This window comes from Plecotus auritus (assembly GCF_963455305.1).
Source record: "Plecotus auritus genome assembly, chromosome: 2".
Classification (NCBI taxonomy): domain Eukaryota; kingdom Metazoa; phylum Chordata; class Mammalia; order Chiroptera; family Vespertilionidae; genus Plecotus; species Plecotus auritus.
The window spans coordinates 93593926-93620463 of record NC_137771.1 but is presented as its reverse complement, the minus strand read 5'-3'; the positions used below and the strand labels follow the sequence as shown (position 1 = coordinate 93620463).

General features: G+C 39.2%; 1 protein-coding gene across 1 annotated transcript in view; it reads right to left on the bottom strand.

The window, feature by feature from the left end:
- F13A1 (coagulation factor XIII A chain) overlaps window positions 1-26538 on the bottom strand; it is a 209464-nt gene that overhangs the window by 158704 nt on the left and 24222 nt on the right. Inside the window, exon 3 of the mRNA XM_080656002.1 lies at window positions 16253-16441. Within this exon, the coding sequence (XP_080512128.1) occupies window positions 16253-16441 (189 nt within the window). The remainder of the gene's footprint in view (window positions 1-16252; window positions 16442-26538) is intronic.

The window sequence follows — 26538 nt, the reverse complement described above, 5'->3', positions numbered from 1 at the left end:
CAGAGGGAGGCCCAGGCCACCAGCCGGCAGGGCACTTGATCAATTGGGGGGCTCCATGATGGGTCACCCCCACAGAGGGAGGCCCAGGCTACCTGGCGGCGGCGCTGCAGTGGGTAGCCTGGGCCTCCATCTGTGAGGGTGATCCATCATGGAGCCCTGGCCGGGTGGGCAGGGCCTACCTCTTTGGGGCGATGGATTGTAGAGCTCCCAGACTGTGAAAGGGCACAGGCTGGGCTGAGGGACAACTCCCCGCCCCCCCCAACCCCTGCCGCCCAACCAAGTGCATGAATTTCATGCACCAGGCCTCTAGTAAATATATAAATATAAAAAAAGTAATCATTTTTTAAAAGAAAAGTTACTTGATATGAATGCCAGATTTATAGAGTTATTTTAATGTTGGCACAAAATCTAAGTGTCAAAAAGAAGAAATGGATATTATATTAAGTTACCATAACTTATAGACTACAAATCCATTTAGGTTCTGTCACCCACCCTCCTTCATATTCTACAGAGTAAAGGTAATTTGCAACTGTAGTTAGGCATTTTCTAGGGTGAGTTCTGCATTTTACTAAAGGGTGTTATAAAATAGAAATATGATAGAGTAGTGTTTATAATAAAGTGATTTTGGGAAATGTTAAGCTAGAGAAGGTTTTTTTTTTTTTTTTTTTTTTTTACTTTCTGCCTCCTCTGAGATTTTAATATACTAATGTGTATTGGGATTGGGACTCTGTGAAGGGGCATGAAACACAGCAATATCCAAAAGTGTTTGTCCTCTTAACTTGTTTTAAGGAGCATCTCACATCTCAGATGTTCACAGATAACATGCTCTAACTCTAGGAAACACTGCCCTAGTTTCTCAAGCGGCACTTAAACATGAGCCCACTGCCAAAACACACAGAAGCAAACATTTAAAAGACAGCCTATATAAATGTTGCTTCAAAATAATGACACAGGTAGTCTATTCTCATCAAAACACAGCATAATATATTGGAACGAGCATAGGCTAAATGTTTCTTCATATCTTACCAGCTGCATGATTTAGGACAAGAAATTTCTCTGCAGAAAAAAAATGTGCTATGTCCTTGAAAATCACAAATGGTGATTTTAACTGGACTTTCTGAACCAAAAATCCATAGGGACATGTACTCTTAAAGGACTTGGGTGATACCCTCGGGTATAGGAAATGGTCCTTTCACCTTGTAAGCTCTTGCAGCATCTGCTCACCTCATATATCTTTGAGAAACTTGAAGCCACCAGGCATGATGATCAGTTTCCTATCTCTTTACCTGACACAGCCATACTGGCCCTTAGTCTTTCCCAACACCTCTTAGGACAAGGGCTTCTTCCTTGTCAGTCCCTCATCTCTGCCACTTCACTCTGTGCTTCTACTTCCTCCAGCATTCTCCTCAGCCACTCAATGTTTCTCCTGAACCTTCAGGATTCTTCCTCTACTGGCTCCTTTCTCTCTGACTACCTACATGTTCAGGTACCTCCAATCCTAAAACAAGCACTCAAACTAAAACACCCCTCCCTTTTTTCATGTCCTCTAAAAAGATTAACCCATGTTTGCTATGTCCATTTGTTCACATATCATTTATTTTCAGACCATTAAATATTTTTGTTTCTCCTCAAGTAGCCAGTGTCTTCCTAACTGATGAATCCAGTGGAAAGTTCCTCACTGAATCTCCTTAAGTATTACATGAAACTGGTCACTCTTTGGATTTAGTGATACTGCCCTCCCCTGATTTCTCTCCCATTTATCTGATCGTGGTTTTTGTCTCTTTCAGGGGCTCAGGCTCCTGGACTGACCCTTTAAAAGTTGTTTTTTCCTAGTGCCAGAGCCTGTTTCTTAGTTGATCTTGCCCACCGTTCTGTGTATGATATTCACATTCTCACATATCCAACCCAAACCTCTTTCCTAAGCTTCAGACTTATCTATGCAACCATCTATTGGACAAACTTAACTGGAAATCCCTCAAGTCTCTCAAATTTCAGCAGGCTCAAGTAGAGTCATGTTTGTACATTCCACTGTTTTATTGGTGGAGGTCATATGCATTGTGATTAGGTGAGAATGCCTGAGTTCAAATGGCAGCTTCAGCATTTTCGAGGTGTAACTTTGGGTAAAGTACTTAACCACTTCAACCCTAATCTCATCTGATAAAAAGGGAGATAACCAGAGTCCTGTGCCAGGGTGGGGGGGGGGGGGTGTGTTAAAGAATTAAATGAGTCCCCAGGGTCAGTGAGTAAGTTATCAATGGGAGCCACTGCTGGAAACCAAGATCAATAGTAATTAATATAAATGTGAGAAGTCTGGTAGAAGGCTGACCTGGACTTCCCTTGGAAATTCACGCTGTGAATTTTATGACCTATTGCTGACTCAATGGCCTAAAGCAAACACCCCCAAAACCTGATAATCTTACTGTTTACTATAAACATTACCATTGATATGTCTGTTTGCATTCCTAAAAGGCAATTGTGTATTCTAGTAAATAAAAGCAGCTGGGTAAAGGAGACTCAGTGGAACTTGACTGCCCTAGTCAAGTTTGCCCTGGCCTCCCCCATATTAATCAAAATTAATCTTGTCTTGTGTGTATCATTTGTACATCAGCTCTTTCTCCAAGCCTTTGAACCTGAAAGCCACACTGGCCGTGGCCTTTCACAATTGGTGCCCGAACAGGGACTTGGAGAATAAGGATTTGCCTGAGCAGAAAATATCACCGGACCTGGTGGTGGAAGATTCACTGCATGCAAAACTCTTGTCAGCTTCGGAACCCGCGGATCTGTAAGTGCTTGAGTATTTTTCTTGTTTCAGCCAGATCATGGGGCAGAATTCGTCAAAAGAAGAAAGATTTTTCTGTAAACTTTTGGCTTGCTTACTAAAATGTAAGGGAGTTGTAGTTTCAGGAGATCTTCTTTTACAGTTTGTACAGATTATTGTAGAATATAATCCATGGTTTTTTGATGTGGATACATAGGATATTGAATGTTGGGAACAGATAGGTCAGAACTTGAAAGAAGCTCAGCAGCAAGGGAAAAATTTGCCTCCAAATTGTTTTTCCTTGTGGGAAACACTATTGCATTTGCTAGAGCCTTTCAGAGAAGAAAGACCTCCTCCCTTTGCACCCTCCACTCCTAAAGAGAAGCATAAAGATAAATTGGAGGAGTGGCCTTCATGTCCAGATACTGAAACATTTAAATCACCACTAACAGAATCACCTATGCAAAGAGCCATCAGAAAAGGATTAAAGGATATGACTGTGGAAGATAGGCTTGTTTTTCCTATCATACAGGTAGCTAATCCACAATTTCCTAGTCAAATAATAAGACAGCATGAATGATTTGACTTTAAAATGATAAAGGCCTTGAGTGATAGTGTAATACAGAATGGCACAAATGCTCCATTTACTGGAGAAATTATAACTAACATTTCTGAAGCGTTCCTGGCTCCTTATGATTGGTATTCTCTAGCCCGTGCAACTCTGGATGGAGGAGATTATTTGCTATGGAAAGGAGAATTTTTAGAGAAATGTCAAGAACAAGCTTCTTGAAATCTCAGACAGAATGTTCTCATAACTTTTGAGATGCTTGCAGGACAGGGACAATTTAGTGACAATCATAATCAGCTCCAATACGTCCAACAGGCGTATGAGCAAATTAGACTTTGTGGGCGAAAAGCCAGCAAAAGGGGAACTTGAGGGAGCCTTTAGTAAGTGCATGCAGGGCCCCACTGAATCATTCTCTGATTTTGTAGCTCGCCTCACTCAAGCAGTGAAATGGCAGATTCAACATGAGACAGCAGGAGACATTTTGACTCAGCAATTGGCTTATGAAAATGCCAATGCTGATTGTAAGAAATGTCTAATGCCTCTAAGAAAAAATAGTACCATCACAGAAATGATTCGAGCATGTCAGAATGTGGGGTCAGGCATTTTTCAGGCAAGCTTACTAGCTGCCGCAATTACAACAAGAAACAAATTATGTTTTAATTGTGGACAACCAGGACATTTTAAAAAGGAATGTAAACAACCAAAAGGGACACAAGGTGACGCTCAAGGAGAAGGAGTAAATATTCCACCTCCCAACTCAGGTAACGCAGGTCTATGTCCCAGATGTAAGTAGGGGAATCACTGGGCCAATCAGTGTAAATCTAAATTTCAAAGAAATGGTCAGCTATTAAATCAAGACATAGGAAATGGCCAGCTGCAGGGAAATGGCCGGAGGGGCTCCCCCCAGCCCCATTTTTAAATAAGGGGAAGTTCCATCTTGCCAGGACCACAGTAGATTCCCTCCTTCAAATCACTCCAGAAAGAAATGCTGGCTTTGATCTTAATAGCACAATAACAATCACCCTGATCCCCGATATGGCTAGACAAGCTGTTCCTACAGGAATTTGGGGACCTGTGCCACCAGGAATATCAGGTTTAGTCCTAGGAAAAAGTGAAAATACGCTAAAAGGATTAACTGTTTTTCCTGGAGTCATAGATTCAGAATATAAGGGAGAAATCAAAGTAATTTTAGAATGCAAAATTATGCAAATTGTTCCAGGACAAAAAATTGCTCAGCTCCTGTTTTTACCTTATATTCAGCGAGGTGAAGTAATAAACAAGAAAAGAGGGACACGAGGATTTGGAAGCTCAGATATATATTGGATACAGGAAATTAGCAAGACCCATCCTATGATTAATCTAAGAATAGAGGGAAAACTGTTTAAAGGATTAGTGGACACTGGAGCAGATATTAGTATCATCAGTGAAGAATTCTGGCCTCCAAGTTGGTCCATGGTAGAAGCTATAGGCTCTATCATGGGTATTGGAATTCCTGATAACACACAATGCAGCGCTGCAGTGTTAAAGTGGAAAGATGAAGAAGGACAAACAGGATGGTTTCAGCCCTATATAGTCTCTGGAATTGCAGTTAACTTATGGGGCCGAGACATTTTAGAAGGTTTACAAGCTTGTATTATTACTGGCAAGGGACAACAGTTAACTCAAATGGGATATCAAACTGGTCAAGGTTTAGGAAAAGATAATCAGGAGATTAAAGAACCTATTCAGGCCAAAGAAAATACAGGAAAACAAGGATTAGAATACCAGCCTTTTTAGGAGTGGTCACTGCTCAATCTCCTCACCCCCACGCTGAGCCTATACAATGGAAAGATGATAGGCCTATTTGGGTGGATCAGTGGCCATTAACCAAGGAGAAATTAAATCATATTCATGAATTAATACAGGAACAAGTAGAGGCTGGTCATATAGAACCTCCAATAGTCCTTGGAATACTCCTATATTTACAATACCTAAGAAGGCAGCGGGAAAATGGCGATAGTTACATGATCTTAGAGCCGTTAACGCTACTATGCATACCATGGGAGCTTTACAACCTGGACTCCCAGCGCCTTCACAAATCCCTCTAGATTGGTCTCTTATAGTAGTTGATCTTAAGGATTGTTTCTTCACCATTCCCTTGGCACTGCAAGATAAACAAAGATTTGCCTTTTCAGTGCCATCTATTAATAATATAGAGCCTATGAAAAGATATCAATGGAAAGTTTTGCCTCAGGAATGGCCAATAGCCCTAATTTATGTCAAAAATATGTAGCTCAAGCTATTCAGCCTTTAAGAGACAAATATTCCCAGTATTATATTGTCCATTACATGGATGACTTGCTCCTAGCGAGTCCATGGGAAGATCAGACTTAGCAATGTTTTCTCAATTAGAAAAAGAACTTCCTAAATGGGGTCTAAAAATAGCTCCAGAAAAGGTACAGAAGGAAATGCCTTTTAAATATCTAGGTACCATAATTGAAAACCAATATATTAGGCCTCAGAAGGTAGAAATAAGGAAAGACTGCCTGAAAACCTTACATAACTTTCAAAAATTATTAGGGGACATTAATTGGTTAAGACCTTATCTAAAAATCTCTACAGGAGAAATGACAAATTTATTTAATATACTTAGAGGTGACTCTAATCTTTCCTCACCCCGAGTATTGACAGATGAAGCTAGAAAGGAGTTACAAAGAATTGAGCAGGCAATCTCCTTAGTCCAAGTGGCATGAGTACTGCCTGAATTGCCTTTATTGGGACAGATTAATCCTACTGCAAATAGTCCCACTGGAGTAATCTTCCAAAATAAAAAATCTATCGCTATTATTGAATGGTCCACCTTGGACATCAATCCTCTAAAACTGCAGTTACATATATACAACTTATGGCTCAATTAATTTTTCAGCTTAGAAAGCGATGCAGACAGCTTAGAGGACAAGAACCCCAATGTATTTACCTTCCACTTACTGGGAAGCAATTAGAAATGTTATTTCAGACTGATCTAAATTGGCAAATTGGATTAAGTGGATATTCAAGGGAACTTAGTTATCACCTACTAAAAGACAAATTATTACAATTTTTATATTATACTTCTATTATTATACCAAAAATACTAGGCAGGAACCTATTCCTGAAGCATTAACTGTTTTTACTGATGGATCATCAAATAGCAAAGCTGCTTACCATACAATGAATTTAGACTGAGTCATCCAAACTAGTCATACTTCTGTACAAAGAATTGAGCTGGAAGCTATTAAGGCTGCATTACAGGATTTGCAAGAGCCTCTTAATATTATCTCAGATTCTTCTTACGCCGCAGATTTGTTAAATAGAATTGAAACTGCTTGTTTAAAATGGCTCAGTGACCAAAGTTTATTTTTACTATTTAAACAAGTACAGCAGATTGTGCAACAAAGACAGTATCCTTTCTATATTACTCACATAAGGGCTCACAGTTTATTACCTGGCCCTTTGGCAAAAGGAAATGCACATGCTGATCAATTGGTTGCTTTTTAAAAACAGGCCTCAGAATCTCATCAGCTTTTACATCAGCCTGCCAAAATGTTGTCTAAACAATTCTCAATCTCTCGAAAAACAGATTATCAGAGAATGTCCCACTTGCATGTTACATCTACCTCAAGGGCCTAACACAGGAGTCAACCCTAGAGGTTTGCTAAGAGACCATATCTGGCAAATGGATGTAACACATTATACTCCTTTTGGACGCCTTGGGGCATTGCATGTCTCTGTAGACACCTTTACAAAAGTCCTATGGGCTATTGCATCTACAGGAGAAACGGCAAAACAGGTTATTAATCATTGCCTAGCTGCTTTTGCTATCATGGGAATTCCAAAAATTATTAAAACTGATAATGGGCCTGCTTACACAAGCTGTCATTTTCAGCAATTTTGTAAAAAGTGGAAAATTCAGCACATTACAGGAATACCATATAATTCCCCAAAACAGGCCATTATTGAAAGACAGCATCAGCGGCTAAAATCCCAACTTGAAAAACAAAAAGGGGGGATTATGATGGAGAAATCACCTGTGGGTAGGCTGCACCAAGCCTTAATTACTTTAAATTTTTTCACTTGTGATGCTGATGGTAAGACACCTATGGAGCTACACTGGTGTCAGAATGAAACAAAGGAAAATGGTCTAGTTAAATGGAAAGATCCTGAATCTGGTTTATGGAAGGGACCAGATCCATTATTAACCTTTGGCAGAGGGTATGCTTGTATATCTCCAGAGAATTTTTCCAAACCCGTGTGGATTCCTGCTAGAAATATTAAACTGCAACATGGATCCAAGAGAGGGACTAGCCAGATTAATGAGTACCTTGCGCCTGGAGCCACACCATGCAGCTGTAGACAATCGGCTACCCCAGCCACAAACAACAGCCGGCAATACACTGAAGATAAGTAGTGGAAGAAGAACAAGGAGGACAATAAACAGCCCAGAGATGACTTGGGGAGTGATAAAGAAGACGGTCCAGAAAGCTGAATGAATTTGGGAAGAGACCAAAACCCCAAGAACGCCTGAAAATGTCTTTCTTTCCATGCTGGCAGTAACCAGCTGTGCGGTAATTTCACCAAGGGCTAATGGGGATGTCCTCCCTGGGTAAAATCTCTTACGTGGACTGATCCCCCGCCTCGTATAGTAAATATATGGGCAAAGTATAATTACACGGGTGTCCCCCATCTGGCTTCCCTTTTTTATATAACACAAGATTCAAACTATTGCTCCTTTGTGTGTAGAATTAAAGCTGGCTAGCATCACACCAAACGAGGGGGAAGCAAAAACCTAAATACAGTTACTATCACTGCTTGATTCTGGGAGAGGCAAAGAGAATTTAACATTACTAAGACCTCCCCCCACTAAGTCATTATGTAAAAAGTCTTATGAATGGCACCCACCAGCAGCAAACTTAAGAATAGTTTTTCCTTTTGTGGATTGAAGCCCCTATGGGTCTGCATATAGTAATAATCAATGAAAATCAGCTGCTGCACTTGCACCAGTAAAATGATGTAGTTTAAAATGATAACTTCAATGAAAAATCACCTTCTTGGTGCTTAAAGTAAAAATAACACCACCCTTGATATTTTGGAATTACAGCAGCATATTGTACAATTATCCTAGGCAAACGTCCTTAGATGCCTGGCAGCAATTTAAAGAAAGAATTTGCTCCTTCATTTTTGCCTTTTAGCATAACCACTATTGCCTGTCTCATTTTTGTTCTTATTTGTTTAATTTTAGTCTGCAGATGCGGAATAAAAATCTTAAAAGAATTGTAACTCTGCAAACGGCATATCAACATCTATTAAGAATTTAAAGAAGGGGGAAATGCTGGAAACCAACATCAACAGTAATTAATATAAATGTGAGAAGTCTGGCAGAAGGCTGACCTGGACTTCCCTTGGAAATTCACAGGGTGAATTTCCATTTTATAACCTACTGCTGACTCAATGACCTAAAGCAAACACCCCCCAAAACCTGATAATCTTACTGTTTACTATAAACATTACCATTGATATGTCTGTTTGCATTCCTAAAAGGCAATTGTGTATTCTAGTAAATAAAAGCAGCTGGATAAAGGAGACTCAGTGGAACTTGACTGCCCTAGTCAAGTTTGCCCTGGCCTCCCCCCATATTAATCAAAATTAATCTTGTCTTGTGTGTATCATTTGTATGTCAGCTCTTTCTCCAAGCCTTTGAACCCGAAAGCCATGCTGGCTGTGGCCTTTCACAAGCCACTACAATCATCGTTCCTCACACTCAATTTTTTTCTTCCAAATTCCCTACAATCTTTCCTTCATTTGGAAGTGCTAGCAACTATCGTCATAGTCACACAAGCCAGCCACTCTTTCTTCCCTCTCACTCAATGCAGACTACAATCCTGTAGATTGTGCCTCCTAAATATTTCTCATATCCAGCCCCCCTCCCTATCTCCTGAGTACTACTGCCCTCATCCAGGCTCTCATCCTCACTCCTTTTAGCACACCCTCTCCAGTCTTGAACTCTACCTGAGAATGGTCAAGTCACTCCCGTCCTAAGACCCATCAGAATCCGCTTCCCTAGCCAGTTTTCGATAAATACTATTCAAGTAATAAGGGAAATAAAAACATTGAAGTGTTGAGGATATTTCAAGGCTTAAGGGGTTAATAATGCAGGACATGTGCGATTGACATGGTCCTGTAAGTGCTTGGGCACATGACAACTGCCCTCATGAACTGCATTCCTCAGTATGCAAATATGTAAGGGCTGCACTTTCTGACTCACAGGACAGCAAAGCTGGAAGGCACTTCTGGCACACACCACTGGTGTCTGCTGGCATCCATGGTCTGCCTGTCCCTCTTCTCTTAAGAGACTGGAAAAATGAAATGCTTCTCTTACAAATAAGGTAGCAAATGAGACATGAATGATGTGCTGAGAGCTTCTGGGATTGCTTCTGCTCTGACAAGAGGAGCAGGGTTTGCTGATGTCATCTTTCCCTTCTTTCTGCCATGACAAAAATATGAAGTCTGCAGCTGTGGGTAAAGATCCTCCCAGGTGCTGGCCTTGACTCCCTTGGGATCTTGTGATTAGACTTCAGGGCGAAAGAAACTTGCTCATGGACTGTGTCATTAACGTTAGAGGGCTCACTGGGAAGGGTGGCATCCACTATTTTGAGGGGGGGAGCTAGGAAGAAATACAGTTGAGCATTCTTTCCTTACAATGACCCTCTCTCAACAGGGTATCAAAAGAAATAGGAAGCCATGTTAAAGTAATAGCAATTAACACCACTAGCTGTTCCTAAATTTTCACAGCTCCACGTACAGGTCAACAAAACCTATAATTAACGCTCTGCTCCATGCCTTTCACAATTTGCCAGGGCTGCAGGCTCAGAACTGGAGAGACAAAAGACCCCACAGACTACTAGTGTCTTTTTCATCCACACCTACCTCCTCGAACTCATTAACAACTCTCATCTACCTCACACAGCCAGCAACTAATGAATGCAGTTCTCAAAGCCCTAGGGCCATCCACAGCACGTGCTCCCTGCCCACCTTTCTTGATCAGAGAACCCAGGACACAGTGGGTTTATCTGGGTTCTTAATTTGAGAGGGGCAATTAAACATTTAAAAACAGAGAAAGAAACTTGATTTGAAGGCAGAGTCTCCTATAAATAAATCCCACGACCTAGGTTCTGAGGACAGCCATATAGAGAAACCGCAGTGCACTAACACAAGCCAAATCTTCTAACCTGAAGTCTTAGGGAAAGAGAAAAATACAATAACAACAAACTGATTGTGAACTGAAAACTAAGTGTAAAGTTATTTTTTCTTTATGTTTAATATAATGAATTGCTCTATGGCATAGTTATTTTCTTTAAGAGTAGTGCCCTATATTGATCTTTGATACATCTAATCTTGCTATGTAAACTCTAATAGAAATATTTGAAGAGATTCTTTTGTGTCTTTTATTTTTTGCACAGTATTATCTTTTCTGTTTGTTTGAAGTCACTGTTTTCACATTCTAGGTTTCCTGAAATTGAGGCACTCCTGCATATACAAACGTTTACACTTAATTTCATTTTTAGTTCATATTCGATACTTGTCTCTTCTCATTACAACAGTTACTTTTAAAATTGAGTTTCCATGGCTTTATTCAATCCTACTGAAATAAGTTCTGCATTTTAAGAGAATTACTTCTGAGCCCCAGGGAGTGTCCAACACTGTTTTCTTTTTCGGTCTTAGCCCTATCGAAGCCGAGAAGCCTGAGGCTGTGCAGCCCCCTGAATAATGTGAGATGCAGAAAAGACTGATTGGGATAAAACCTACCACACTTGTCCTTAAGGCCTTTAGGAATGTGCTTGATTCTCATCCACGAAATAGTAGAAGGTGGAATTTTGTCATTTTCCTTCCTTGTTTCCATAATAAATTTGGAAATAAAAAATTCTCAAATACATAGCAGGTCCTCAGATAATAACAATTTGTTATAACATCAAAGAGAAAAATCGATTCCCAGCCAGAGCCATTGTCTGTGGAGGGTGCACATTCCCCTTATGTCTGCGTGGGTTTTCTCCAAGGACTCTGGTTTCCCTGCAAGTAGATGGGTGAGTCTATGTTGTCCTAGTTTGAGCGCACGTGTGTATCTGTGTGTGTGTGTGTGTGTGTGTGTGTGCCCTGCCATGCCTGTCCAGGGTGGCCCCACTTCGTGCCCTGAGCTGCCAGGATAGGCTCTGGACAACCATGACCTTGAACTGGAATCAGTGGGTTGCAAAATGATGATATTACATGTTTTTATTCATCTTTCTTAAATGTATGTATAGTTTACATTTATTTCAATGTTTAATATTATATGTCCTTTGGGTCTTTATTTATAAGTTTGGTGATTTTTTATGACTAGAAATATGCCATAGGAACTTAACTCTTGTTTATATCAATTAGCCTGTGGTAAAATTTGGTTTCATTATACATCATTTTGCTTAAAATGGCAATTTCCAAGAATCTATAGACAACGTTCAGTGAGACTTACTGTAATAATGCCTGTAATTGGCTATCTATATTGGACTATAGCTTACCTCTGAAAGTACATTTTATGGTCTCTAAAATCCTTCTTAGATGGGATGTTGGGTTTTTAAATATATAAATAACATATAAATTTTTATCTCAAAGACAAATTTGCTATGCTTCCCTTCCCCCACCTTTTACTAAAGGAACAAAAGTAATAGCATGCCTTTTGTAGAAAGAGGACATCTGATGCACCTGTGGTGGGTGCTACAGTGCAGGCCCTGCCTCCCGTGCAGGATGGAGGCATCATGGCCCTCATGCTGAGAGCTGGTGGCTCACAGCTCTCACCGAGCTGCTTTGAGGTTTGCCCTCAGCCATGGATAGCCAATGACGGTCATGATCCTCTTTCTGCGGGTAGCTTGTGGCTAATGTCCAGTCCATGCTGGAGTAGAAAGGCCCACATCCTTGCCTCAAGACTGGACAGTGTTGGAAATCCAGTCCAGGCCTAGGACTCAGCATGCAGTCCATGGATGCCTCTGTTGATGGTAGTTCAAATCCTCCCTCTGGCCAACACTGACTTCTTCGGAGATGCCAATCCTGAGAGCACTCCTCATAAACTTTCTCCACACAAACTGCCTTCTTGGGGTTCATTTATTGAGAACCCAGTCTGAGACCCTCAGCTTCTCAGTCTTCCTAAGACTTCCACTATTATATCTCTTGTCTGAATGCTCAGTGGGAGAAGGTCTCAGGCCTCAGACAAGGCCAGTGCAGGGGTAAAGCTTCCTGCCCTGTTCTCATTGCCCTAATTGTTTGGCTAAAGACAGAATTAAAAATTACAGTGAAGTTGGCCCAAAACTGTAGACAGAATTTCAATTGGGTATTTCTTGACATTCATGAAATGATCGTACCATTATAAATGTGTCAAGGGCATTTTAATCAAATCTAGTCCAAACAACCATGTGCACAAACACACAAAAAAGACAGATAAATAAACTTAGGGAAACAAATAAAAATAAACTTTCATCAGATTTTTTTTTGTTTAAAATACTAGCTGTGAACTTCTTTATCAACTAAAGTACCCATTATTAAAAAATATTAACAATAATGGTCTGTCCCCTAAGTGTAATTAGATTATGGTTATTTCATTTTCCCTAACACAGGGACAGGAATTTAGTTTTCCCTCTCTTCCTCCACAACTGGGATGATGAGCAATTCTGTGCAGAACCCAAGCATCACCCTGATGCTGTTTATTTGGACTCAGGAGTCTCTTTTATCCTCTCCCACTTCTACTCTGGCTTCAACCAATTTTCCCACATTAATACACATATTTGCCCTGGAAATGCAAATAAGCATAAACCACATCACTCAAGTACTAAAGGTTACATATTTTTTTTCTAGGAACGGGTTTTCAGTTTTAATTGAATTATTTTTCATTTCTTTACATATACTCCCACACACATCAATAATTTCCCACAGATGCCCTAAAATAATCATTGCATTGTTGCTTCTTTTTATCACTTTCTTGATTGGCTCCCCTTTCTTTTGCTTCCTCTGTTTTGGCTACACCCCCACCAAGGAACCCAGTCCAACTCAAGTGTGTGCTTCAAATTCATTTCTGCACTCAATACTATACAGATCTAGTCATGCACACAGTTACCCACACATGTAGATCTTATTCTCACTCTTCTATATTTTTTTTCCTCACTCACTATCTCTCTCAGAGTTCTCAGGCATAGATCTCATTTATTCTTTTTTAAAAATGGCAATCCATTATGTGAATACATCACAATATTTTTAACCATTTACCTATTGAGAGACATTTATTTTTATTTTTTGTCACTATAAACAATGCGGCAGTAAATAATGTCTACCTTTATAAACTGCATTTTTAATATGTCTGATATAGGTTCCTCAGACTGGAATTACTGGGTTAAAGGGCATATATATTAGTCTTAATAGATATGGAAAATTGCTTTCTAAAAAGGTTATGAAATTGTACATTACATTGGTAATGTATGCTTTTCTCTTTATAGATACTAGCAGGTATTACAGATATTATACCCTTTTCTAAAATTTTGCCAGTCTGATAGATAGTTCTTTGATTTGCTTTCCCTCTGTACTAATGAATTTGAGCACATTTTAATATGATTATAGGCCATTTGAATTTTTTTTGTGTGTGTGAAATGTGTCTTCAAATATTTTACGTATTTTTCTATTGCTTGTCTTTATATTGCCAAGTTATAAGAGCTTTTTGGTATCTATGTTACCCTTTATCTCTAATTTATGTTTTGAATATTCTTCCAGATTTCTGTTCCATTGACCTTATTTTTGGTATTTTTGGTCATGTATTTATATTTTGGTTACATATACGGTCACTTGTGGTATTAGGGTATGTATTTAATAAATACACATATACATATATATTACATGTTACATACTAATATATTAAATACACATTCGTATGTATACTAAAATGTCAAAATACAAAATGCTAGTTGTTTCTTCATCAGTTAATTTATTAAAAGAACAATAATAAAAAGACAAAATATACACATACTTTTCTTACTCCCTTAAACAACTATATTAAGTAATCTTATATACTGAAGTCTATTTCTGGATTCTCTGTTCTACTAAATAATTTTTTATTATATGCCCTTATAGCTGCTTCTGATAGAAAAAGCTATTTCCTTATTATTTCTTTGTGTAATTTCCTTGGTTATTGTCAGGTAATTATTCTTTCAAAGTAACTGTTATTTTATCCAGCCCAAAACAAACAACAACAAAAAACCACCCTTCCAGCCCGGCCAGCATGACTCGGTGGTCACAGTTCAATTCTCAGTCAGGACACATGCCCGAGTTGCGGGCTTGATCCCCAGTGTGGGGCATTACAGAAGGCAGCTGATCAATGATTCTCCCTCATCACTGATATTTCTATATCTTTCTCCATCTCCCTTCCTCTCTGAAATCATGAAAAAAAAAACATTTTTAGAAAACACCCTTCCATTGGGACTCTAATTGGAAATGAATTAAATTTATATTTTAATCTTGGGAGATCATTTTAAAAAATATATTGAGACTTCACATCCAAGAACATATTTGCCTTTTTATTGGTTTCTCATGTCTTTTATTAAGATTTTATAGATGCTTTACATAGGTTTTGTTTTATAATTTTTTCTACATTTCATAACTTTATTTATTTTTACTAGTATACATGGAATATTTTTTTTTATTTCTCAGTCTTTAGTGGTAGAGAAAAGCTACTGACTTCTATCTAGACATATTTCAAAGTTTTATTAGTTCTGTGCTTTTTCCTTTAATCTGTTGGGTTTTCTATATGTATAAGCATTGCATTAATAAAGTACACTTTTTTTCTTATTTTCTAGGGTTTACAATAGATATTTCTTATATATTATTCATTAGCTAACACCTTTAGAGCAATGCTTTTTAAAAAAGGAATTATGATAGCAGGCATCTCTAATTTCTGATCATTATTAAAATTATTAAGTTTTAACTTAAGATACCAAAAGTTGTTGGTTTGGGGTAAATAATCTTTAGTATAATTGAGGATATTTCTTCTATTTTGCTATATTTAAAGATTTTTTAAAAAACTACTGTTGAATTTAATCATTTATTTTTTACTATTTATTTGATTGCCTGATTTTTCTTTTTTATTGACTTATCTATAGGATTATATAGACAGATTTCCTGATATTGAGCCATCCTTGCTTTTTTGTGCATGTGTTTACTTGCTACTCTTTTAAATTCCTAGAGAAATATTTATCAAATGTGTCAAATGTTAACAGCTATAATTTAATAAAAGATTTCATGATCAAATTAATTAGAGAAACACTGAATCAAACAGAGTTAAATGGTACCTCTCAGAACCATTACAGCTAATGTGCATTGCAACTTACAAGAAGAGATTAGTGTACAAAGTGTTTAGTGAACTTTATTTGACCATCCACTTTTCATGGACCATTTCATGGTACTATGTTAAGCAGAACAAACTTTTGGAAATGCTTAAGTTGAGATTGTATGCTAAGATTTGCAAATATTTTCAGCATATGAGACCAATTAAATCATGAGGACAGAGTATAAATTAAAAGTCGCAAGTATAGTATGCCAAACTCATTTGGGAAAAATTAATTTAACTAACATTTATGCCAATTATACTCACTTTTACTTATACCCAGAGTTTTGCCTGGATAGGCCCTAATTATTGATGTTTGGCATTGTACAGACCCATCTGAAAGCATAGAGTCGATATGGGCTGAATACACTTGCAGCTTCAGCCACCTGTTAAAGTATGATTCTAAAAAGAAATGCAACTAAACCTGTTCCCACCCTATATTTTGTGACTCATAGTGTCATAACTAATATGACATGATGGTGCAGATGGACTATCATGACTACGGCTTGCACATGGCACTCACCAATGACATATTCCACCCTGAAGAGATCTCTTCTGGGATTGTATGGACGATTGAATTCGATCTGGATGTAGAAAGATTGTCCTCTACGCACAATTAGCTTGTTGTTATTATACTTGTCAGTGTGGTGATCCACTTTGTTGGTGTCCCATTTCTCCTTGAACAGGTGAACAGTCGTAACATGAAGGTAGTCTATGCATACAAAAAAACAACAACAAGAGAAACCATTTTGTAACTTTGTTTAGATATAAACCTCAAAAACAAGATCATTTTTACTGAAGCAGGAAGGTCTATTGGATAAAACTCTATATAGAGGGCTGGTAGGTTTGAGAGTCAGTGTCTTGTGACATTTTTACTTTCAAAGAGGATTTTTAAAAAGCTTTTTCAGCCCTAACCGGTTTAGCTCTGTGGATAGAGCGCTGGCCTGTGGATTGAAGGATCCCGGGTTTGATTTCGGTCAAGGGCATGTACCTTGGTTGCAGGCATATCCCCAGTAGGGGGTGTGCAGGAGACAGCTGATCGATGTTTCTCTTTCATCAATGTTTCTAACTCTCTCTCTCCCTTCATCTCTGTAAAAAACCAATAAAATACATTTTAAAAAATAAAAAAGCTTTTTCACACTCTGATCTCATTCCAGACCATACAGCATTGGCTTTGAGACAGATAGAGCGGTGTTGACAGTGCCTATTGTATAGGTCTAGAAGATACAGAGAAACTAGTACTAAAGTCGAAGTCTTCACATTCCCTGGTTTTCCTTATATCCGGTAGCTTCTCATGGTGACTACTGCCACACTGTGTCACGAACTAGAGATAAGCAGGGAGTAGCTACCTCAATTTTTTTATCTTTAAAAGGGGAGGAATCAAATCTGACAAAGCCTGTTAAAATGTTCTAAAGACAAAGTTGAGTATTAACCCCAAATTATTCTCTTACTTCAAGAAGGTCAAATAGCCCTCCTTTTGTAATTCTCAAAGTAGATCTTGTCCCTCAGAGTCAGGAGAGAAAGGGAACAGATGTGGAGAAAAGATATTAACATTTCTATAAAAATGCTTCCACTTTATAATTGCTTATAATTGCTTCCACTTTGCGCATTCAGAAACAAGGCTCACATTTCCCTAGCTACTAATCAACCAATCTGGAAGCAAACCCTGGTCTGATGCCAAAATCTACAGATTTCTTAGTGTTGAGAGTTAACTGTCAGTAATACCTTTCATCTGAGACATAATAGCACTGGATAAAGATTAGATATCCTTCTGCCTTTGCCTATTCCCTCTGCAAATGATCAGTGAATGTGGAGTTAACTACAACTGTAGTTTAGAAAGTCTAGTCTAGAGACCGATTTTTGTCTATGCATTTGCAGTTCCAATGGGGCCCTGGGGAGAGAAGACGGGTGGGGAAGGCAATGGCCTCTTGCCTTCCTTCCCTTTCCCTGACCCAGCCTGCTGCATGGTTTGTGCTCACAGCTGTGAACACAGTGTTCATGGATGCACAGCTGCTGCGCGTGTGCTGGGGCATCACTCTGTAAGACTCCAATGACCTCCTTTGCCTTTACACGGGAATCTGTGTAGGGCACCTGGTTTTCTCCACTCTCACTTTTTTCTCATTGGGGAAACCAAGAAATTGGGCTCATTAAGATCCTCTCCAGTTCTAAAGTTGAGGAGTTTCTGAAACACAATTAATTCAAAATTCAGACAATCCTAATTTTGAATCTCAGCTATCATAATAACTTAGTTCAGGAACATTGTCTCTCAGAAGCTGATTTTTTCTCAACTTTAAAATGGGGATCCTAATAGCTTGAGAATTTCTGTGAAGATCCAATGACACCATGATGCAATGTATCTGGAACTATGCCTGGCACATAGTGGGGCCGTAGACTCACTTGTGTCTCACTGAACATGAGCTCTGAAGGAGCTCATTTACATTTTGCATGGGGTGGTGCTCAGTGGGCTATTACAGCCAACAGAAAGTGCAAGATGCAGTTTTATTTTTACCTCACCTCAGAACCCTGCCATAGTAGATGGGCCCTGAAAGATACTCTATTTCCCTTACGTTGTGGGATAAAGATGTTTAATTCTCTACACCTCTCTCCTGCAAGCTGCCTTTCCCCTAAATTCTCTGGCCTTATTAAAGTCACAATCCCCAGTGTTAATCCAGCTTCAGAAAGAGCTGAAGAGGAGGGGGTCAAGATCGTGGGGTAGGAAAATCTTGAGCTCATCTACTCCCATGGACACAACAAAACTACAACTATGTGTAGAACAAATATCTTTGAGAATGATCTAAAGATTAGCAGAATAGATTTTCTACAACTAACGATTTAGAGAAAAAGACACATTGAAAAAGGACAGGAGGGTCTAGTCATGACCCACATCCCCAGTGTGGTTTCCCACAAATTGCAGGGATTTCACCAACATGGAGGTTCCCCCTGAGTGATGGTGCTAAGCCTCACATTGAGCTCCCCAGCCTGGGGGAACCTAAACCAGAAAGAGAAGTCCTCATAACATCTGGCTATGAAAAACATGGGGTTATGTGCAGGAGAGCTGAGGGCTTTAGGAAACCAAGATTCTGCTTTTATTTATTTATTTATTTTTTTAATTTAATAAATCTTTATTGTTCAGATTATTACAATTATTTCTACTTTTTCCCCCCATAGCTCCCCTCCACCCAGTTCCCATTCCACCCTTTGCCCTTACCTCCCCCCACACTGTCCTCATCCATAGGTGTACAATTTTTGTCCAGTCTCTTCCTGAACCCCCCATACCCCTTTCCCCCTGAGAATTATCAGTCCACTCCCTTTCTATGCCCCTGATTCTATTATATTCACCAATTTATTCTGTTCCTCAGATTTTTAATTCACTTGATTTTTAGGTTCACTTGTTGATAGATATGTATTTGTTGTTCATAATTTTTCTCTTTACTTTTTTCTTCTTCCTCTTCTTAAAGAATACCTTTCAGCATTTCATATAATACTGGTTTGGTGGTGATGAACTCCTTTAGCTTTTTCTTATCTGTGCAGCTCTTTATCTGACCTTCCATTCTGAATAATAGCTTTGCTGAGTAGAGTAGTCTTGGTTGTAGGTTCTTGCTGTTCATCCCTTTGAATATTTCTTGCCACTCCCATCTGGCCTGCATAGTTTCTGTTGAGAAATCAGCTGACAATCATATGGGTGCTCCCTTGTAAGTAATTAACTGTTTTTCTCTTGTTGCTTTTAATATTCTCTCTTTGTCTTTTGGCATTTTAATTATGATGTGTCTTGGTGTGGTCCTCCTTGGATTCCTTTGTTTGGGGTTCTGTGCACTTCCTGGACTTGTAAGTCTATTTCTTTCACCAGGTCGGGGAAGTTTTCTGTCATTATTTCTTCCAGTAGGTTTTCAGTATCTTGCTGTCTCTCTTCTTCTGGCACCCCCATAATTCTGATGTTGGTACGCTTTAAGTTGTCCCAGAGGCTTCTTACACTATCTTCAACTTTTTGGATTCTTTTTTCTTTTTTTTGCTTTTCCAGTTGAGTGTTTTTTGCTTCTTTGTATTTCAAATCTTTGACTTGATTCTTGCGTTCCTCTAGTCTGCTGTTGGGTCTCTGTATAATATTTTTTATTTCAGTCAGTGTATGTTTAATTTCTAGTTGGTCCTTTTTCATATCTTCGAAGGTCTTGTTATATTTATTGGCCTTTTCTAGGATATTCTTGAAGAGCCTTATAACCGTGGTTTTGAATTCTATATCCAGTCATTTGTTTTCCTCCATTTCTTTCGTTTGTGATCTGTTTCTTCGTCTCCCCATTTTTCACTGCTTTGCTGAGTTGGTAGAGTAGCTTTGTGTGCTAGGTTTCCTATATGGCCCAGTGGGTCAGCCTCCCCAGTTAACCTGAGGTGGACACTCTTGGTGCACCCCTTTGTGGACTGTGTGTACAGCCTTGTTGTAGTTAAGTCTTGATTGTTGTTGGTATCACTGGGAGGAACTGACCTGCAGGCCAGTTGGCTGTGAGGATCAGCTGTGTCTCCACTGGGAGATTTTCAGTGCTGGAGACAGCCTTATAGGATTAGCCTTGCCAGATTGCAAAAGCCTCTGTGCTCAGCTTGGAAGGGGTGGAGTCTCAGGGCGGGGCAGACAGTCTTGGCTTCCCATCAGCCCTTCCCTTATGCGAGTCTCCAGACCTCTGCCTTCCGCGGTTCCCGAGTTTTCGCCTTACAGTACAGATTTCCCCAGTAAGAGCGTGGGTCCCCAGGGGCTCGCCCGGAACTGCGGTTCAGTGCAGTCGGAACTGGGGTTCAGTGCAGTCAGGAGCTTCTGACTCCCTTCCGCTAGGGATAGCCTGTGGTAACCTCCGCAGTCAGTCTTTGTGCACACTCGCGCCTCCAGACCCCTGCCGCCACGGCTCCCCTGAGTCTCCGAGTCTCCGTGTGCCTTTCTCTCTACCAGACAGTCCAAACTCCCCCTGTATGAGCCTGGGTCCACAGGGTTTCGCCCGGAACTGAGGTTCACTGCAGTTGGAACTGGGGTTCAGTGCAGTCAGGGGCTTCTTTCCCCCTCCCGCCAGAGAAAGCCAGCCAGGCACTCCACCGCCCTTCCTCTCTGTGTGCACATGTCTCCGTACCTCAGCTCTTTGCCGCTCCTTCTCCGTGAGATTTCCCCTTTCCTTCTAGTTGTAGAATTTCCACTCAGCCAGCTTTCCTGTGGTTCTGGATGGTGTCCGTTCTATCTTTTAGTTGTAGTTTTGAAATTGTTGTGTGGGGCAGCAGTTTAGGTGCTTACCTATGCCGCCATCTTGGTTTCTCCAAGATTCTGCTTTTAAAGGGCTTGTGCACAAACTCACTCGGAGTTCCAGCACTGAGGCAGTAGTTTAAAAAACTCCTGGATCATACATGAAGGAGGTGTGTTGACTAATTTTAGGGCAAGTGATGGAGGGGCAGGAATCTGTTCAAGTTTTCTCTGGAGATAAAAGCACTGACAGACACCATTTATTTTTTTACACTCTTAGCTGGCCTAGCGCTGGCAGGCACCATTTCTAACACTCTCCATTAACTTTCCTAATGTTACTCACCCTGCTCTAGTGTTTCCCTGAGATTCTATCCCACCCAATCTTCCCACGCCACCTAGCATCATTCCAGAGCAGCTGCCATCCCATCCACACCTTGTGGGCAGCTTTGTCTAGGACTAGTGTCCCTACAAAGTGACTCTCACTCCACGTGATTAGCCCCCACACATTAGCATGTCCACAACATTTGAGGCTAACATTGTAGCTATCCATGTAGGGGGTCTACCTGTACACTAGTGCAACAACAGAAATTGCAGCCTGGCCTCACCACCAGTCAGGCCAGGGAGCAGCCCTGCCCTTCAGGGCAGCCATAATAGTCATGCCCAAGCTTCACTGACAACTGGGCCTAGAACCAACCCTGCCCACCAGTATATCTGAAACAATTGTGAAAGGGCTTCATAGCATTTGGCTTGGGGGACATACTAGTACCTGCCTATCAACATGCCTTCAGCATCTTTGGCCCAATCAAAACTGGTATATGCAACTGACACAGGGAATGACCTTGGCTTTGGTGAACAGGAAGGATTGCACAACTGGGCCCATAGTACAATTTTTAAATACTAGTAAGCCCACTCTTTCAATAGCAAGAGACATAACTGATCTTTCAAATACATAGAAACAACACAGAGAGTTAGGCAAAATGAGGAGACAGAGGAATATGTTCCAAAAGAACAAGCACATGACAAAATCCCAGAAAAAAGAACTAAATGATGATGGAGATATACAGTATGTCAGATAAAGAGTTCAAAATAATAATCTTAAGAATACTCACCAAATTCAGAAGAAGAATGAATTAACACAGTGTGAACTCCAACAAGGAGATAGAAAATTTAATTAGAACTGAGGAATACAATAACTGAAATTAAAAAAATAATAATAATCTAGAGGGAATCAACAGCAATTAGATGATGTAAGAGAACAAATCAGCAATCTGGAAGACAAGGTAGTGGTAATCACCCAATCTGAACAACAAAAAAATTAAAAAATGTGACTAGTTTAAGGGCCTTCTGGGACAACATCAAGCATACTAACATTCACATTATAGGAATCCCAGAGAGGAAAAGAGAGTGAAAGGGAAAGAAAACCTATTTGAAGAAATAATGGCTGGAAACTTCCCTAACTTGGTGAAGGAAACAGACATCCAAATTCAGGAATCACAGAGCCTTAAACAATGTAATCCAAAGAGACTGACACCAAACACATAATAATTAAACATGTCAGAAGTTAAATAAAAAGAGAGAATCCTAAAAGTAGCAAGAATAAAACAACTAGTTAAGTACAAGGGCACACCCATGAAACTATTAGCTGATATTTCAGCAGAAAACTTGCAGGCCACAGGGAAGTGGCATTATATTCAAAGTGATTAAAGGGAGAAAACCTACAAACAAAAATACTCTATTCAGCAAAGTTATTATTCAGAATTGAAGGAGAGTTTCCCAGACAAGCAAAAGCTAAGGGAGTTCATCACCACTAAACTGGCATTATAAGAAATGTTAAAGTGACTTTTCTAATTGGAAAAGAAAGGCCAAAACTAAAAGAAAATATATGAAAGAAAAAAATCTCACTAGTAAAGGAAAACATAAAGTATAAAGGTAGTGGAACAATCACTTATAAAGCTAGTACAGTGGTCGGCAAACTCATTAGTCAACAGAGCCAAATATCAACAGTACAATGATTGAAATTTCTTTTTTGAGAGCCAAATTTTTTAAACTTAAACTTCTTCTAATGCCACTTCTTCAAAATAGACTCGCCCAGGCTGTGGTATTTTGTGGAAGAGCCACACTCAAGGGGCCAAAGAGCCGCATGTGGCTCGCGAGCCGCAGTTTGCTGACCACAGAGCTAGTATAATGGTTACAACAAAAATCATTTATATCTATAATAAATAACTAAGAAATACATATATAGGGGGTTAGAGGGTTAATGGAGGGATGAGGGCACATACGTAATACCTTAATTAATAAAGAAATTTTAAAAAAAGAAATACATATACATAAAAATGCAAACTATGATATTAAAAAATGGGGGGTGGGGGTGGGCAGAACTCAACCAAAAGACTTATATGCATGCATATAAGCCTAACCAATGGACACAGATACCAGGGGGATGAGGGGATGAGTGGGGGGGTTGGGAGGGCAATGGGGGGATAAGGGCACATATGTAATACCTTAATCAATAAAGAAGAAAAAAATAAAATAAAATGACAGGTTGTGGGGGGAGGAGGGGAGAGAAAGGTAGTGCTTTTAGAATGCATTTAAACATAAGCAACCATCCACTTAATATAGACAGCTATATATATAACTTGTTATGTATAAATCTCATGGTAACCACAAACAAAAAAACTATAAAAGACACACAAAAATAGAAAAATGGAATAAAAACATAACACTAAAAAATATAATCAAATCACAAGAGAAGAGAGCAAGAAGGAATGGAGAAGACCTACAAAAAGAAGCCGGAAACAATTAACAAAATGGCAATAAGTATATTCTTATCAATAAGTATTTTAAGTGTCAATGGATGAGATGTGCCAATCAAAAAACATAAAGTGTCTGAATGGATAAAAAAAAAGAAGATTCATACACATGCTGCCTTCAAAAGATTCATTTCATATCTAAAGATACAAACTTTCAGTGAAGGAATGGAAAAAGATGTTTAAATGCACATGGGAATGCAAAGCAAGCTTGGTAGCAACATTTACATTAGACAAGATGGACTTTAAAACAAAGACTGTAACAAGAGACATAAAAGAGAATTACATAATGATAAAGGGATCAATCCAACAAGAGAATATAATCCTTGTGAACATCTATGCATCTTGTGAACATAGGCACACATAAATACATATAGCAAATATTAACAGATATAAAGGGAGATACTGGTAGTAATACACTAATAGTAGAGGACTTTAATATCCCACTTACATCAATAGGTAGGTCATCCAGACCGAAAATAAGTAAGGAAATATTTGCCTTAAACAATACATTATACCAGCTTGATTTAATAGATATATATAGAAAATTCAATCACAAAATAGCAGAATACACATTCTTTTCAAGTGCTCAAGGAGCATTCTCCAGTATAGATCATATATTATGCTGCAAAACAAGTCTCAATAAATTTAAGAAGATTGAAATCTTATCAAACATAATTTTTTTTTAACCACAAGGGTATGAAACTAGAAAGCAAGTATAAGAATAAAACAGGAAAAAAAACACAAAATAAATACATTGAGGCTTAACAATATGCTACTAAAAAACAAAACAAAACAAAAAAACAGTGGTTCAACTTAGAAATCAAGAGGAAATAAAACAGTACCTTGAGACAAATGAAAATGAAAACATAAGTTTCCAATATCGTTAGGACACAGCAAAAACAGTTCTAAGAGATAAATTTATAGCGACATGGGCCTACCTCAGGAAACAAGAAAAATCTCAAATAAATAATCTAACTTTAAATCTATAAGAACTAGAAAAAGATAGTAGAAGAAAGAACATAACAAAGATGGGAACAAAAATAAATGAATTAAAGACTAAAAAACAATAGAAAGGGATTCCAAAATGGCAGCAGAAGCTGAGTAACTGGAAGCTACACTAACATATTCCCAGGAACTACAATTGGAATTACAACTAAAATACAGGAAAACAATCCTGAATATTCAACCAAAGACTAGTTGGAGAGAACCAAGGATGGAAAGAGGAGACTGCATAGAGACTGGTAGGAAGTGCTGAGGTGTAAAAGGGCTAGCTGGGTTCCCACAGATAGCAGCTGAAGTTCCATAGGGATATCTCAGCTGTTAGGGATGGGAGGGGAGGGTGAGGGGGTTCCCACAGAGAACTCTGGTGTCTAAACCCCAAGCTAGGCCCTCCAGTCCAGAGGACCAGAATTGAGAAAGGTGACGACAGAACATCTGGCTCTGAAAAGCAGCAGGGTTGCTGTCTGCCAGGAAGAAATAGCTGGAAATGCAGGCACCCTCTCAAAGGACCAACACACAAAATTTTGTGTGCAGCCACTTATTTTCAACCCTAGCAGAGGGAGGGCAGAGTGATCTAGAGCTATGTGAGCAGAAGGCAGGATTGGGAGCTCTGGGGTTAGAGCTCAGAAGACAGTCACCTTGTTTTTTTTTGTATTAAGTTATTTCTTAATACTGCAGAAGATATCTTCAGGAGACCTTTACCACTTCAGCAGCTTTTTAACTTGGGAGGGGAAGCAATTGCCCACCCTATTGGAAAACCTCTCCCCACCCTGTTGTAGATAGCCTGAGGCTAATCAAGACTGAATAACAATCAGACTTCAGGCAAAGGCATATTTCTGGAGGCTTTGAGTCTTTGCTTGATCTGCTTCTAGACATGGAGCTAGGAAAAGCAGACGTTGGTGCACATCTTCATCATTTCCAAAGGCACCCACCCAGCAGAGGGAGCCACAAGCTGTGGATTGTTGATAGCTCCAAACAGGGTACTTAGAGCCAGTCACAAAACAGCATCTGCTATTGTCCTCTGCTAGAGATTTGGAGTATAGCAGATCAACCTAACACATAGACACAAACCCAAACAGACAGCCAAAATTGGGAGACAAAAAAACAAGCCCCAAATGAAAGAACAAGATAATTCTCCAGAAGAAGAGCTAAAAGGAATGGAGAAAAAAATTTATCAGATATAGATTATTCAGAATAATAATGGCAAAGATGTTCAACAGCATGAAAAAAGATATAGTAACTATTAAAAAAGAAATGTTAAAGTGACTCTTAACATTTAGAAATCAGAAATCAAGAATGACAGAGCACTAATAAAGAACACTTTGGAAGGAATGCACAGCAGATTAGGGGAAGCCAAGGATCAGATCAGTGAATTAGAAGACAGGATAGAAAAAAAAAATCACTCAATCAGAGAACCAAAAAGAAAAAAAGAAAACTATAAAAAAAAAACAGGGGGAGAACTTAAGGAATCTGTGGGACAACATGAAACATAACAATATTCACATCATAGGTGTACCAGGAGGAGAATAAAGTGAGCAAGGGATAGAGAATGTGTTTGAAGAAATAAAGGCAGAAAACTTCCCTAACCTGGTGAAGGAAAACGTCACACAACTTCATTTGGCACAGAGAGTCCCAGGCAAGAAGAACCCAAACAGGCCCATGCCCAGACACATCATAATTAAAATGTCAAGAATTGACAACAAAGAGAGAAATTACTACAAGAGAAAAGCAATTTATTCCCACAAAGAAGCTCCCATAAGACTGTCAGTTAACTTTTCATCAGAAATT